At 38.0% G+C, this 16,129-nt stretch overlaps 1 protein-coding gene across 6 annotated transcripts in view; it reads left to right on the forward strand.

Annotated features, from left to right (window-relative positions):
* PTPN4 (protein tyrosine phosphatase non-receptor type 4) overlaps nt 1-16,129 on the forward strand; it is a 193,551-nt gene that overhangs the window by 18,015 nt on the left and 159,407 nt on the right. For all 6 annotated transcript variants that reach the window (XM_069577813.1, XM_069577812.1, XM_069577817.1 and 3 more), the window contains exon 2: nt 13,084-13,238. In XM_069577813.1, coding sequence (XP_069433914.1) covers nt 13,101-13,238 — 138 coding nt within the window. In that variant the 5' untranslated portion in view covers nt 13,084-13,100. The remainder of the gene's footprint in view (nt 1-13,083; nt 13,239-16,129) is intronic.

Here is a 16,129-nt window from a genome sequence, read left to right on the forward strand (position 1 = left end):
TAAAAATATCAATTCTGCAGGTTTCTTTTCAGACTGCATAGAGTTTTTAAAGGGTAGGTGAAGAATGTGGAGGTTACCACCAGGAAACCTGCTTAAATGCTGTGCTGCTGCTGCTGCTACAGTTATTCTCAGGTATAGTAAAGTTTGAGATTCATTGTAGCAGAAGAGTTACAGTAGAAGGATGTGATGAAAGTAAATAGAGGAAACTAGACATAGCAGTGAATGTAGACTAGATGACACTAAGAAATTTGGTCGTAAGGGGAAGAAGGAAGATCTCTTAGGTCAGAGAGGAATAGGGAACAGAATCAAGAAAAATATCTTAATTTTTGGTTGTGCCACTTGTCTTGCAAGATCTTAGTTCTCCAGTCAGGGATCAAACCCAGGTCCTGGCAGTGAAAGTGCCAAATCCTAACCACTGGACGCTGTGGAATTCCTGAAAAAATATCTTTTTTTTTTTTAAGATTACATGTACCTTAATATTTTGGGGGGATTAAGAGAAAGAAACTGTAGTAATTATTTGAAAATAGGTAAGAGAAACTACATAGCAACAGCTGCAATAAAAAAAATGTCCTGAATGAACTTTGGTAGACAACTGAGCCAACTCCCTACACCCATTTCAAATGATTGCCATCTTACAGTGAGTTCTGGAGTTACTCAGGGGTCATTGTTACTTTTGCTATTAATTAAATATGTGTATTGCCCTTTTGTTAGATAATTGTTAAGTATGGCTACTTCATTCAAATTTCAAAATAATATAAAAAAGCATATAATTAGAAGTCTCAATACTACTCTTATGTCTGTCTCTCCCATCCCTGCTCTCTATAGGTAACCACTTTTGCTTTTGTATATTTTACCAGTATTTATGCAAAGAGAAATAAAATAAAAATGTAAATTATTGTTTTCCCCTATCTTTGTATGTAGATGGTAGCCCACTGTATTAATGTTTTATATAGTAATTCTTTCATTTAAAACATACCTTGGAGAGCCTTTGACTCAGTATTCAGAGAGCTTCCCACGTTTTTCCTTCCTTATTTAAATACAGTGACATGTTCTATTGTGTGGGTATACTCTTAGGCTAGCTGATCCTAATTATTTAAACTTATACTCTACTCTAGTTTTTTAGATTCTTTTACTTGTGTAACTCATTTACTTTCACCTCAGTATGGACTGGAGCTCCTGTGAGGCATTTTGCATCAGTGACCAGCCTTACTTTCTTTACCTGAAGTCCTCTAATGCCTCCTTGGCCTTCCTTGGTAGCTCAGCTGGTAATGAATCAGCCTGCAGTACAGGAGACCACAGCTTGATTCCTGGCTTTGGAAGATCCCCGGGAGAAGGGATCGACTACCCAATCCAGTATTCTTGGGCTTCCTTGGTGGCTCAGATGGTAAAGAATCCATCTGCATTTCAGGAGACCTGGGTTCAGGCGCTGAGTTGGGAAGATCCCCTGGAGGAGGACATGGCAACTCACTCCAGTGTTCTTTCCTGGAGAATCCCCAGGGACAGAGGAGCCTGGAGGGCTCCAGTCCGTGGGACTGCAGAGTTGGACCCGAATGAACAGCTAAGCACAGCACAGTGCCCCTTTGGGTAAGCTTTCAGACCTTGTGGCCAAGCAAAAGACTCTTATTTCTGTAGCTTAGATGAAACAACGCAGTAACTTATCTTTTTATAAGAAGAAAAGGATAAAACTAATATTCCTTGAACTCTCCCAGATGTTTTAATGTATGAGGTCACATTTCGTTCTCCTACCAACCCTGTGCAATAGGTAGTGTTATCTGCTTTTTATAGATAGAGAAGCTGAGGCTCAAAAAGCTGAGTTGTCTAGACCTTCACAGCTAGAAAATAATGGATTTAGGTTTTGAAAGTAGGTTAATTTGAGTACTGAACCTGTGTCTTTTCTGCTGCTGTCCTATTTTCTGTCTCCTGTTTTTGAATTCGTGAACTCCAGTATTATAACTGGAGCTCTGTACTGTGCTGTAAGCCTTTTCTTAAGAACCATGAAATAAGACATGTTTCCCTAATGTGTGTTTCTGACGGCTGGGGTACCACCTGCTTATCTGCTCTCTACAGCTCGGGCTCCGCTTCCCTGGGTCACTGCCTATTGCCTGGCACTCTAAAATGGATATCATTTTCTTATCGCCTGTCTGGATTGCCTCTCATCACTGTTCAGTTTCTCTTTCTGCCCTCATGGTGCTGTCTTGTAGCCCTATCACCACTTGGCAGGATGATGCTTGGGCACAACTTTACAGGTGATTTTTTTGGAAAGGTCATTGTATCTTATCTGGACTTTTATAATAGTCTACTTAAGGTGCATTCCGCCATTGGTGTTGCCCTTTTAATCCATCCTCTTTATTACTACCAGAGTGATCTGACATGCACATCTGACCACTTGATACTTCTGCTCAGAATTTTGTTATTTCCTTTCCATCTACTTGTAAAGTAAAATCTAAACCCATAGTCAGCCCCTTGTCCACCTATTTAAGCCTCTCTACTGGTATTACATGGTACTTATAATGCCTTCAATGTGATATGTGCTCATTAATATAGACTACTGGTGGCTCAGATGGTAAAGAATCTGCCTGCAGTGTGGAGACTGAAGTTTGATCTCTGGGTAGGGAAGATCCCCTGGAGAAGGGAGTGTCCATCCTCTCTAGTATTCTTGCCTGGAGAATTCCATGGACAAAGGAGCTACATAGTCCTGGTGGGCTACATAGTCCATGGGGTTGCAAAGAGTCAGACACAACTGAGTGGCTAACATTTTCACTTTCAGTTTTCACTCTTCAAGTGAATAGAATTTTCCAAGGAGATTAATATTTGGGAAATTTCAGTCTTTAAAATAAGTTGGTATTCTTCTTTTTTTCTTTTTTTCAGTTTTCAAGATACTTCTTGTGAATTATAAAATATTTCACAAACTTCAAGAATTTCCAAATTGTGTAGTATGCCCAATCCATACTTGTGTCAGTCCTAGTGACTTACTACACAATCTAATGGGGAAATGGGGAATCTTCAGTGGAAAGGGTTTTTTGATTTGGAAAAGTTTCCCCAAGTGATCTGATATTGTGACCCACCTTGCATCTGGTTATTTTTATGGTTTTTGAATTACAGAAGTTTTTGTAATTAATTTGGCAGTCATACTTGACCTGTACTGATGTTAGGTTGTTATACATTATTCCCCATAGAGTGAACATTCTCTTTTAAAAAAATATTTATTTCACTGTGACGGGTCTTAGTTGTGGCTCATGAGCTCTCATTGTGGTGTGTCAACCTCTTTAGTTGCAGCATGCAGGCTTCTCTCTAGTTGTGGGGCGTGGGCCCAGATGCCCACCCTGTGGCATGTGGGATATTAGTTCCTTGACCAGGGATTGAACTTGCATTGGAAGGCGAGTTCCTAATCACTGGGCACCAATGAAGTCCTTAGAGTGAACATTCTTAAGGTTTTCCAAAGAAATTTTAATAACTGTGGCTAATACAGACAGACCCAACCAAGAATGTTACTTAATCTAAGGTAGCTGTGCACCTCTTTATAATTTAACTATTCTGAAGTTCAAAACACTTCTGAAAGTGTTTTGAAACCAGAGGTTTCGGATACAGGATTGTAGACCTGAAGGAATTTTTACTACTACTAGTTTCCCTAGAGGACAGTGATAAATGAGTTTGTTTTATTTTGTTTTAATAGTTAAACAATATTTAACTAATTTAAGTATTTAAAATAATTTTCTGACTATTTACACTTTACCTAATTAAGATATCTTTAATTAGAATATCTCTTTTAGTGATAGTGTAGCTAGGCTTTTAAAACAAATTACTGATTTCATTTCTTATTGGAAATACTAAGTTTTTTGTTCATTTTTCTGATAGGGTCTTAATTTTTTTTTTCTTGCCAATTTGTAATATTACAGACATTAACTGACTTTTCGGTTAGTGCAGTAGCATGCTTATGACATAGTCTAAGCTTTTTGTATCCAACACATCAGTAGGAAAAGAAGCAAGGTGAAAATTCATGAACTTGTCGTGTAAGAAGAGGGTGACTGGGTTCTTTTGCGCAAGGTCCTGTCTTACTTAGAAGTAAAAAAGCTGAGGTTTCTTACCACGGCCACCAAAGCCCTACGTTGCCTGCAGCTCCTGCTCGCTCTCTGACTACTCTCCTTGTCTACTTTTCGCAGCGTGCACTGGCTTCTTTGCTCTTCCGGGGACAGGCTTCTACGTGTGTGCTTCTACATCAGGTCTTCGTGCGGTTCTTCCTTCTGCCTGGAACACATTTCAAGGCACGTGCTCCAGGCAGAGTATCCATATGACTCACTCTTGCACTCCCTTTCAAGTCTGCCAAAAATGACCTTCTCAGTCATGCCTCCCCTGAGTACTGCATCTAAAATTGCTCTCTGCTCGCTCGAATATTCTCTGCTTTCTACCATGTAACTTTTTTCTTTCCTCATTAGAAAGAAGCTGCATAAGGGCAGGAGCTTTTACCTTCTTTTATTTGTTGATATAGTCATGTTGCTTCCCTGTATATCTAACATATAGACATTTAACTTGAGAGTTTTATTTTTTATAAATTTCAGAGTTTTATTGGTGAAATCAAAATACAGTAATTGAATATAATATTTTGTTGTATTTAGTCTAATAATGAGAAGAATATAATTCTTTTTTATAGGATAATATTTACCTTCAGTAGGGTTCAAAGTTAGTATCCCCTATCATTGGGTCAATTGAGAATGTTCATATGAAAAATCATTCTTACCTCGTGACCCCAAAACAGTGAACAGGTTTGGTCTGTAGGCCATAGTTTGCTGACCTCTGGACGATGTGACCTTTGCCCAAATTAATGCAAATTCCTCCACAGTAGTTTTTAGTATCTTTCCACCTACAATGGTTGCTGTTCCTCTGATGAATTGTGTTCCATCCAACTGGATTACTGTTGTTTCTTGGATATTAAGTTTCTGAGGCTTTTAATAATACTGTTTTAATTCTGATGTAACTAGAATATTTTAATTAAAGCACGTGCGTTTCCAAATTTCTTAAAGTCAGTTTTTAGTATTTAGAGAGGTATTACCTAATAATGATGATAATATGGCTAACACTAGATATTTCTGAATGTCAGGTACTGTGCTAAAGGCTTCTTGTTATCTTATTTAATCCTCATAGCAGCTCATTTTATAAATGAGGAAACTGAGGCACAGCAGTTTGGCAGCTATCAAGGTCATAAAAGTAATAGGGATTTGAGCCTTGAAACATTCTGATTTCTGAGCCCACAGTTTTAACTATTAATCAGTGTTACTTCCCATAGTTGGTATTTTTTAGTCTTGAACCCTTTGCAGGCGACCTTCTCTTTTAATCTAACTTTATTTGTAAAAGACTAAGAATCAGTTCTTTACAACAAACAGAAAGGACCCATGAAAACATGAGAGAATAAATAGGATTGGATGGTGGTATTAGGAAATGTAAAGTCAATAGTTTTCTAACTATTTGCACTTCAGAGGTTAAAGCGTCTGCCTCCAATGTGGGAGACCTGGGTTCAATCCCTGGGTCGGGAAGATCCCCTGGAGAAGGAAATGGTAACCCACTCCAACATTCTTGCCTGGAGAATCCCATGGACAGAGGAGCCTGGCAGGCTACAGTCCACAGGGCTGCAAAGAGTCAGACACGACTGAGCGACTTCAGTTCACTTCACTTAATTAAGAGGTACCTTGTATATCATGCTCTTGATAGCTTCTCTTTTATGCTATTCTATTTTGTTAAAAACATCAGTGTTTGGTCCACTAATTTGATTTCATAGCCAGTGAGTTTCAAATTATAGATTGAAACATTTCATTAAACATTTATATGCTATCAACTCTATTGTTTGTGGTCAGTTGCAAAGAAAACTACTTTCCTGAAGTAGTTGCTTTCTAAAGGAAGGATCAAAACTCTAGAGCCCAGCATTCTCTCTTTTTTCCTTCTAAAAATGCTCTACATTAAACCCCTAGTTAATATTCATTCATTTTGCTGAGTGAATAAGAGGGGAACACCAGAGCCACCAAAATGATACGACATAGACTACATGACTGGCCCTTTTTAGACAAGAAAATTTTTTTTTCATTGACTGTTGGTACACGAAGGATTGGATTTATTTTTGGAAGTTTACAAAATGAAGAGGGGAAGAGAGGGAAAGAACTAGTGGCTGCTGAAGTTGTTTCTAGTACTTAGGTAATGAGCTACAGACAGAAGAGAAGTAGTTCTTGGAGTCACTGGGACAGTTTGTTTATATCTTTTTTTAGTATTACTGTTTCACTGAGTTATTTAAAGTCTCTTTCCCAACTAGACTGTGAGCTCATTGAGGGCAGAGATCTAGAGATATATATGTGTGTGTGTGTGTGTGTGTGTGTATCTAGCATATAATGCTGTGTCTAGTAACTGGGGCTGCTGACAAGTTAACATGAGTAAGCAGGTGTATTGAAGGCGCAGGATTAAGGAACTCTTCAGGGGCCTTAGTCCCTTATGTGTCTGTATCTCACAGACACACAGGCACATAGTACTTTAAATGATACAATGTATAAATAGGATAATGAGATGTAAAATATTAAGTAACAGAAAATGAAAAGCCTCAGAGAAGTAATTTTGATACACAGAATGGTTCCAATTCAATTCCTGTGTTCCTAGTTCACAATGAATATCATATTGTAGTTCAGTCTTTGTAGCAGGTCAGTAGCAGTTGAATAAAGGATATACAAAGCATGTGTGCATGCTAAGTCGCTTTAGTCATGTACGACTCTTTGCAACCCTATGGACTGTAGTCTGCCAGGCTCCTCAGTCCATGGGATTCTCCAGGTAAGAATACTGGAGTGAGTTGCCATGCTCTCCTCCAGGGGATCTTCCTGACCCAGGAAGATTGAACACGTGTCTCTTGCGTCTCTTGCATTGGCAGGCAGGTATGTTTGGATTGATTCAGTCTTGGAAGATTGTATGTTTTAGAAATTGTATTGTATTTAGAAATTTATCCATTTCTTCTAGGTTGTCCAGTTTGTTGGCATGTAAATATCTGTAGTGTTTTCTTATGGTTTTTTGGTATCTCTGAGGTCAGTTGTAATTTTTCCTGTTTCAGTTCTTATTTATTTAGGCTCTCTTTTTCTTGGTGAGCCTGACTAAAGACATCAATTTTATCTTTTCAAAAAATAAAAAATAAAAAGACGCTGCTCTTGGTTTCATTGATGTTTTCTATTGATTTTTATTTTGGTCTCCATTTATTTATTTCCTGTGATCCTTATTATTTCCTTCCTTCTGCTATCTTTGGATTTTGCTCTTTTTATAAGTAACTTCTGTTCAGTTCAGTCACTCAGTCGTGTCCAACTCTTTGCGACCCCGTGAATCGCAGCAAGCCAGGCCTCCCAGTCCGTCACCAGCTCCTGGAGTTCACTCAGACTCACATCCATCGAGTCCGCGATGCCATCCAGCCATCTCATCCTCGGTCCTCCCCTTCTCCTCCTGCCCCCAATCCCTCCCAGCATCAGGGTCTTTTCCAATGAGTCAACTCTTCGCATGAGATGGCCAAAGTACTGGAGTGTCAGCTTTAGCATCAGTCCTTCCAAAGAAATCCCAGGGTTGATCTCCTTCAGAATGGACTGGTTGGATCTCCTTGCAGTCCAAGGGACTCTCAAGAGTCTTCTCCAACAGCACAGTTCAAAAGCATCAATTCTTCGGTGCTCAGCCTTCTTCACAGTCCAACTCTCACATCCATACATGACCACAGGAAGAACCTTGACTAGACGGACCTTAGTCGGCAAAGTAATGTCTCTGCTTTTGAATATACTGTCTAGGTTGGTCATAATTTTTCTTCCAAGGAGCAAACGTCTTTTAATTTCATGTAACTTAGGTTGTTTATTTGAAGGTTTTTTTGGTTTGTTTCTTGAGGTGTTTGCCCTAAACTTCCTTCTTAGAATTGTTTTTCCTGTGTGCCATAGATTTTGGAAAGTTGGGTTTTAATTTTTATTCATCTCCAGGTATCTTCTGTTTTCCTCTTTGACTTCTTCATTGACCCAGTAGTTTTTTTTAATAGCATGTTGTTTAGTCTCCACATGTTTGTGTTTTCCCATTTTTTCCCTCTCTAGTTAATTTGTAGTTTAATATGTTTTGGTTAGAAAAAATGCTTCCTATAATTTCTGTCCTCTTAAATTTGTTGGGACTTATTTTGTGGCCTAGAATGTGATCTGTCATGGAGAATGTTCCATGTGTACTTGAAAATAATATGTATTCCACTATTTTCAGATGAAATATCCTATAGATATCTACTAAGTCTGGTCTAATGTGTCATTTAAGATGACTGTTTACTTACTGATTTTCTGACTGATTGATCTGTCCTTTGATGCAAGTTGGGTATTAATGTTCCCTACTATTATTGTATTATGTTGTCAATTTCTCCATTTATATCTGTTAATATTTGCTTTTACGTGTTCCTATACCAGGAGATATATACTTACAAATGTTCCATCCACTTGTATTGATCTGTTTATCATTATATAATACCCTTCTTTGTCTTTTGTTATAGATTATTTTCAAGTCTAGTTCCCCCAGCTTTCTTTTCATTTCATTTGCTTGGGATATGTTTTTCCATTCCCTCACTTTCAGTCTTTGTGTGTCATTAGCTCTGAAGTAAGTCTCTTATAAGCAGCACGTAGATAGGTCATTTTAATCTAATCAGTCACCTCATCTTTTTTTTCCTTTTTAAATTTAAAGTAGTTTGTATTGCATTATAGTTGCTTTGCAGTGTCGTCTTAGCATCAACTACATAGAATGAATCAGCCATACGTATACATGTATCAACTCCCTTTTGGATCTCCCTCCCATTTAGGACACGATGGTGCATTAAGTAGAGTTTCCTGTGCCATGCAGTATGTTCCCATCAGTCATCTGTTTTATACACAGTATTGATAGTGTATATGTGTCAGTCCCAATCTCCCAGTTCCTTCCATCCCACCCCTTTCCCCCTTGGCATCTATTCATTTGTTCTCTATGTCTGTGAGTTTATTTCTAATTTGCAACCAAGGTCATTTATACCATTTTTATAGATTCCACATATATGCCTTAATATTCTATATATGTTTGTCTCTTTCTGACTTATCAGTGACCTTCACTCTGTAGGTCACTTTTTCTGCCTTACTTCACTCTCTAGGTCTATCCAACACCTATGTCTTTTGATTGGAGTTTTGGTCAGTTGACATTTAAAATGATTATTGTTAGATAAATACTTCTTGGCATTTTTGTTGTTTTCTGTGAGTTGTTATTCTGTGTTCTTCTTAGTATCATTTCTTCCATTGTGATTTTATTTTATTTAGTGGTATGCTTGTGTTCCTTTCATTCTGATTTCCTGTATCTATTGTAGGTTTTTTATTTATGGTTACCATGGGATTCATATGTGTTGACATATAATTATATCTACTTGTTTTAAACTGATAGTTACAGAAGTTCAAACACATTTTAGAAGATCTACGTTTTTAACTCCCTTTCCCTACATTTTGTGTTTTTTAATTCATATTTTACATCATCATATTTATCCCTGAACAGTTCTTTGCAGTCATGATTGATTTTATGATTTTTGTCTTTTAATCTTCATAATAGCTTATTTAAATAGTTGATCCACAACCTTTACTATATATTTGGCTTTTCTAGTGTGGTTTTTCCTCTTCTATAAATTCTTCTTGTAGCTTTATCTTTTTCACTTAGAGAAGGCTCTTTACCACTTCTTTTAGAATTGATTTAGTATTGATGAATTCTTTTAGTTTTTGCTTCTCTCTTCTTCAATTCTGAATGATAATCTTGCTGGGTAGAGTATCCTAGGTTGTATTTATTCCCCTTTCTGCACTTTAAATATATCATGCTACTCCCTCCTGGCATGCAAAATTTCTGCTGAAAAATCAACTTAAAACCTTATTGGGAGTTCCTCTGTATGTGACTCTTTTCCTCTAGAGGATTCCCTTTATTTATTTATTTATTTTATTTTTTATTTTTTTACAGTGTTGTATTGGTTTTGCCATACATCAGCATGAATCTGCCATGGGTGTATACATGTTCCCAATCCTGAACCCCCATCCCACCTCCCTCCCCATACCATCCCTCTGGGTCATCCCCATGCACCAGCCCCAAGCATCCTGTATAGAATCCTCTTTGTCTTTAACAATCCTCTTTGTCTTTAACTTTTGCCATTTTACTTACAGTTTGTTTTGGTCTCTTTGGTTTTCTCTTTTTGGGATTCTGTGCTTCCTGTACCTAGATACTTGTTTCCCTCTTCAGGTTCAAGAATTCTTCAACCATAACTTCATCAAATATTTTCAACCCTTTTTTCTCTTTCTTCTTCTTGACCTCAATAATGTGGATAGCATATGCTTAATATTGTCTTAGAGGTTCCTTTCTCATTTTTGAAAAAATTGTTTTTGCTCCTCTGATTGAGTAATTTCCATTATTCTATCTTTCAGAGTGCGTATGCTTTTTTTTTGTATCACCTGGTCTGCTGTTAATTTCCTTCTAGTGTATTTTTCATTTCAGTTATTGTATTCTTCAGCTCTGACTGATTCTTCTTTATATTTTCTGGTTCCTTGTAAGATTTCTCACTGTGTTCATTTGTTCTTTTCCCAATTTCAGGCAGCATTCTTACTATGAATGCTTTATCCGGTAAATTATTTCTTCCATTAGTTTTTTTTTTTTCCCCTTCTTCTTTTCGAAGGTTTTCTCTCGTGTTCTTTCATTTGAGGCAAATTTCTCTCTTTTCATTTTGGTTAACTCTCTGTGTCTATGAAATTGGGTGAAGCACATTATCTGTCCTGGTCTTGAAGGTATATTGACATGGGAGTGTCCCTATACACTGCAGATGCCCTGTGACTTTGGTAGGAGAGCTGGATCTGAAGTGAGCACGGATCACATGTTCACTCAGGGTAGACTCACAGCTATCATCTTGGTAGGAGATGAGACTGGAGATGAAGGTGCTGGAGCTGTTCTCAGGTTTGAGCCAGAGCTGTGCTTAGTGGTTGTCACTGCCCTCTTGGGCACAGAGTCACGTCCTAACGCGCTGGGGGAAAAGCCCTGAAGTCTGGGTCTGAGGTGGTTCTGTTCCCTTTAAGTGTGTTCTCTCTCCCCTCTCAGCAATGGGACTGTTGTCCCAAAGGGGAACAGCACTAGAGCAAGAGGAGCTGGTATAGGCCAAGTTGTTTGCAAGGACGGTCACAGCATGCCACCCAGAGCTCATTACAGCCCCCATCAGTTGTCTCCATTAGTATCAGCAGTGGTTGCACGCTCCCTATTCAAGTGCAGTGTCTTGTCCAAGCCAACACTGTCCCCTCCAAGTGTGCACTATCCTTGACAATGCACACTAGCCTTTACTCTGCTGCTGGAGCTGTATCTCACAATATTGTGTGAGTCCTGGTATGACTGCTCCCCACCCCCACCTCCTGAAGTTTTCAACTTTTAAAATTATCCACATTGAGCTGCAAGCAGTTTATCAGCTGAATTCAGTCTTTCCTACCTGAGTGCTGGTTTCTGTGGCACTTTCTGCTTCAAATCTCTGCTCCCATAAGCTGTGACTCATTGTTTTTGCCTATTTCTCCAATCTTTGCAGTTTTCCCTGTGTCCTCTTATGGGTCTAGGAACGGTTGCTGATTTTCCAGTCTGTTCTGCCTTTTTTTTTTACTTGTTAGGACAGAATGAGGACTTCTGAGGTCTTTACGTATGGAACTGGAAATCACTGCCAGTCACTGTCTTTTTTTTTTTCAATTCTTCCACTTTATTTTTTATATTTATTTACTTTCTTATTTTTGGTTGTGTTGGGTCTTAGTTGGGGTGAGTGGACTTAGTTGCCCCAGGGCATGTGGGATCTAGCTCCCTGACTGGATATCAAACCCACCTCCTCTGCACTGGAAGGCAGATGCTTAACCACTGGACCACCAGGGAAGTCCCAGTCAGTCACTGTCTTTTAATTGTGAATTTTACTTCGCTAGCCCATCTCTGTCAGCGTGCCAAAGCTATTTTCTTCTATACAATTTTTATCCATATATAACATTGACATTTACTCCTAGCTTTAATCATTTTGACATGAGCAGTATGGTGTCAACAGTATTATTGAATACCATCGATTTGAATTGCAATTTATTATTAATTTTTACTTATTAAATTTCTCAGTACTTATTGCTTACTCATATATAAATAAGAATTCTATAGAGTTGTGTTTATTTGTAGTGTAGTTTGTTTCCTTTATCCATTTGTCTTTTGAAAGAGGGAAGTTTTATGGATTTTAAACTGCAAATTCTTGAATGTCTGAAAATGGCTTTAGCCTTATTCTTTTATATGAATGCTGATTTTGAGGGAATATTTTGACGGAATAGAATTCTGTTTCATATGATTTTCTTTCAGAACTTAAAAGCTACATTTCATTGTCTTTTAACATCATAACATGCCAAAAATGATACGATACCAGTTTTTCGGGGGATTTTTCGGTAGGCAGTTTTTGTTCCCTGTTAAGTTAAAAAATTGAGAAGCAAAGGTCTGTAGTCTTAACATTTCTAATTTGCTTTTGTTTTCCTAAGAATAGTTCTATTAGAATTAGTTTGAATTTGAAGATAGGTAAGATGAAGGGTATAGTTATATTTTAAAAATCCAAACTAATAAACTCCCATTTCCCCCCCATATCTTAAGCTTGAATAAAAGGAAAGCCCCTCGGAGTGAAATAACCTTCCCTCCTGTTGTCATCCTGCAGTGTCTTTTTAATGCTTGCGTCAGTGAGTAATGGCCAGTTGCCTGAGGTAGCATATTTTCCTTCCTCCTTTTTGACTACGCCTGAATTTATGTATTTTGAGTTGGAATATAGCTTCCTCAACAGTTTGTTTATTGTCTTCTTAATGGACAGTTCAAAATAAAGCTCCTCCTCCAGGCAATTGTAATTTTAGTTTAGATGATGAGCTAAAGATGGTGTCTTCTTTTATACCTACAGTTCCTATCCAGGTGTTTCAAAATTTGTAATTGCTTTTTAACTGGTTGTTGAAAAGTATGTAATAACTTTGTATCTTTTTATATAAATAATTTATATATTCAAGTATCCCTTTATTTAGTTAATTTTTTTTTTCACCCTAGACCTTGTGCGGACAGTAATGACCTCACGTTTCCGATTGCCTGCTGGCAGAACCTACAATGTACGCGCATCAGAGTTGGCCCGAGATAGACAGCATACAGAGGTGGTTTGCAACATCCTTCTTCTGGATAACACTGTACAAGCTTTCAAAGTTAGTGTAAGTATTTTATGTCTTTAAAAATTTTGATATTTTGGTTATAAATCTGAATTTATACTGAGTTTTAAAGCTAAAATTGTTTAATTATAGTACAGTTTGAAAAGCCTTATTCAGTGGGGAAAGTCTTGTTAGTTTGGATTTGTAACTATGAAATACACATTCTAAATTCAAATCGGGTCTATTAAGAGGTTGACAAGCCAGCAGTGGATTATTAGTGGAGCACATCAGTAGTATGTGGGTACATGCATATGTGTGCTCAGTTGTGTCAGACTGTAGCCTTTGAAGCTCCTTTACCCATGAAATTTTTCCAGCAAGAATACTGGAGTGGGTTGCCATTTCCTCTTCCTCTTCCATTTTTTGCATATTCCCGACCCATGGATTGAACCTGCATCTTCTGTGTCTGTCGCGTTGGAGGCAGATTCTTTACCACTGAGGTTTTTGTAAATGTGTTTGAAAGTATGAACAAAGGCATTCCTCTTTTTTTTTTTTTTTTAATTTAAATGATTTCAAACCTATAGAAAGGTGAAAGAATAATACCCACCTACCCTTCTTGCCTGGAGAATCCCATGGACAGAGGAGCCTGGTGGGCTACAGTCCGTGGGGTCACAAAGAGTTGGGCATGACTGAACCGACTTAGTGTGCACAGTCAAAAGACTCTGGACAGGCCTGGAGTTCCACCTGCCAGCAACACTGTCCTTCCTCCTAATTTAATAACATTTGGAAACCACTGACCTATTGAATAAGGTCCAGGGTACTTATTTAAATGTGCACATAGTTTTATATAGGAGAGCTAAGCAAATTGGGGCTTTGAAGAGTAAACAAAATGAAGTGTGATAGCACTGAGGTGCCTTAGAAGGCACGTTTCTTACTATTCCTTTGGAACCCAGCAATTAAAAGAGAGAGAGATCTGCCTGGTGGCTCAGATGGTAAAGCGTCTGCCTACAATGTGGCAGACCCGGGTTCAATCCCTGGGTTAGGAAGATCTCCTGGGGAAGGAAATGGCAACCCACTCCAGTATTCTTGCCTGGAAAATCCCATGGATGAAGGAGCCTGGTAGGCTACAGTCTATGGGGTCGTGAAGAGTCGGACATGACTGAGTGACTTCACTTCACCTACCCTTTTCCTGGATTGACCTGTTGTTAACATCTTGCTTGTTTCTTTTATCTTTCTTTTTCTCTCTTTATTTTCCTAGCCTTCTGAAAGTAGATGATACACTTTACCTGTGTTTCAGGAGCCTATTGTGTTTGTCATTCAGTCGAGTCCTACTCTGTGACCCCATGGGGTACATACAGCCCATCAGGCTCACCAGGCTTCTCTGTCTGTGGAATTTTCCAGGCAGAATACTGGAGTGGGTTGCCACTCCCTTCTTCAGGGGATCTTCCTGACCCAGGGACGGAACCCGGGTCTCCTGCATGGCAGGCAGATTCTTTACCATCTGAGCCACCAAGAAAGGCAGCCTAAGAATCTCATAAATTACTGCTATGCCATTGTCACATCCCCAAATTTAACATTATGAAAACAGTAGTACCTAATACATAGTCCATATTGAAACTGGAATTCCTCATTTCTGCATCTCCAGGATAAAACTTTGGTCTGCTTCCTGCTGTTACACAGGTATTTCTAGACTTTGAAATCTTTATGTAATATAGAATATTAATCTTCAGAATTCCTCCCTTTTGTAATAGCATGGATAGACTTCACACTAAGTGAAATCAGTCAGAGAAAGGCAAATATGGTGTGATTTCACTTACATGTGGAATCTGAAAAAAACCTGAACTCAGAGAATAGAATAGTTTTGGCAGGGCCAAGAGATGGGGAAGATGGGGAGATTGGGTTAAGCTTTCAGTTATCAGATAAGTAAGTTTTGGGGAGCTAATATACAACATGGGGTCTAATGGCAACAGTACTGTGTTACATGCTTGAAAGTTGCTAAGAGGATGAATCATAATTGTTCTCACCACATACTGTGCTTATGTTACATTTGCTATCTGACATAGTTTTCTTGTTGTGTACTTTAGTTGATAATAGTTTTATATTTTTCAATGTAATCAGCATGCTATCTACTTATTCTTTCAGGAAGATATATATTTAGTATATTTATTTTATATATGTTTAGATCTTTTTCATATGTTTTGTATACTTAAATATCATTTGTAATAGAGTTGAGTATATTACTAGGAACTTTCTGTATCATTACTTTCGGATATCAGAAAACTTATAGGAAACAATATAAGAAATTGACTGTTGGATATGTAATATATTTATTCCTCTTGGTGTCAGGTCTGGAATCATTCAGAGTGTCAGAGTTGCTTTGCACTTCTGTTACTGATGCTGCATATTTTAATCTATGTGAACAGTTCCCTAGTTACGCAACTTACAATCTGTGCAGTGGGTCATGATAGCCTGCACACTAGTAGAGGAGCTTAAAGTTTACTAGCTATTCTTCCATGTCCATTAAGTACCTGTAAGTCTCAGAAATCTCCATTGTGGACAGTTCTAGATTCTCCAGCATCCCTTCACTAGCAAGGAGAACCACTCTGTTTTGTTTGGAGATTACCAGTGAGTGATTTGTAACATCTTAGTTGTTGGAGCCATTACTTTGCCTAAAGATTTTTATATCATAGGTAAAATATTCATTGTTGCCGAAGCCTGCTTTTTTTTCCATCTGATATTCATCTCATTGAAGTTTTTCCTTTATATTTTTCTGAAACTGTTGTGCTAAAGGCATTGATAGAACTTTATTAGTTCTCTCTCTTTCTCTGTGTGGACATAGGAGTGACATAAGCTCATTACTGTTATTTCATTTTCAAATTCTGTTTTCATGGCCACTCATTTTACTGTAACCGGCCTATAGATCTGTCTCCGTCATGCCCTAAATTACCATCAGTTTA

Source organism: Ovis canadensis, chromosome 2, assembly GCF_042477335.2.
Source record: "Ovis canadensis isolate MfBH-ARS-UI-01 breed Bighorn chromosome 2, ARS-UI_OviCan_v2, whole genome shotgun sequence".
In the NCBI taxonomy this organism is placed as follows: Eukaryota; Metazoa; Chordata; class Mammalia; order Artiodactyla; family Bovidae; genus Ovis; species Ovis canadensis.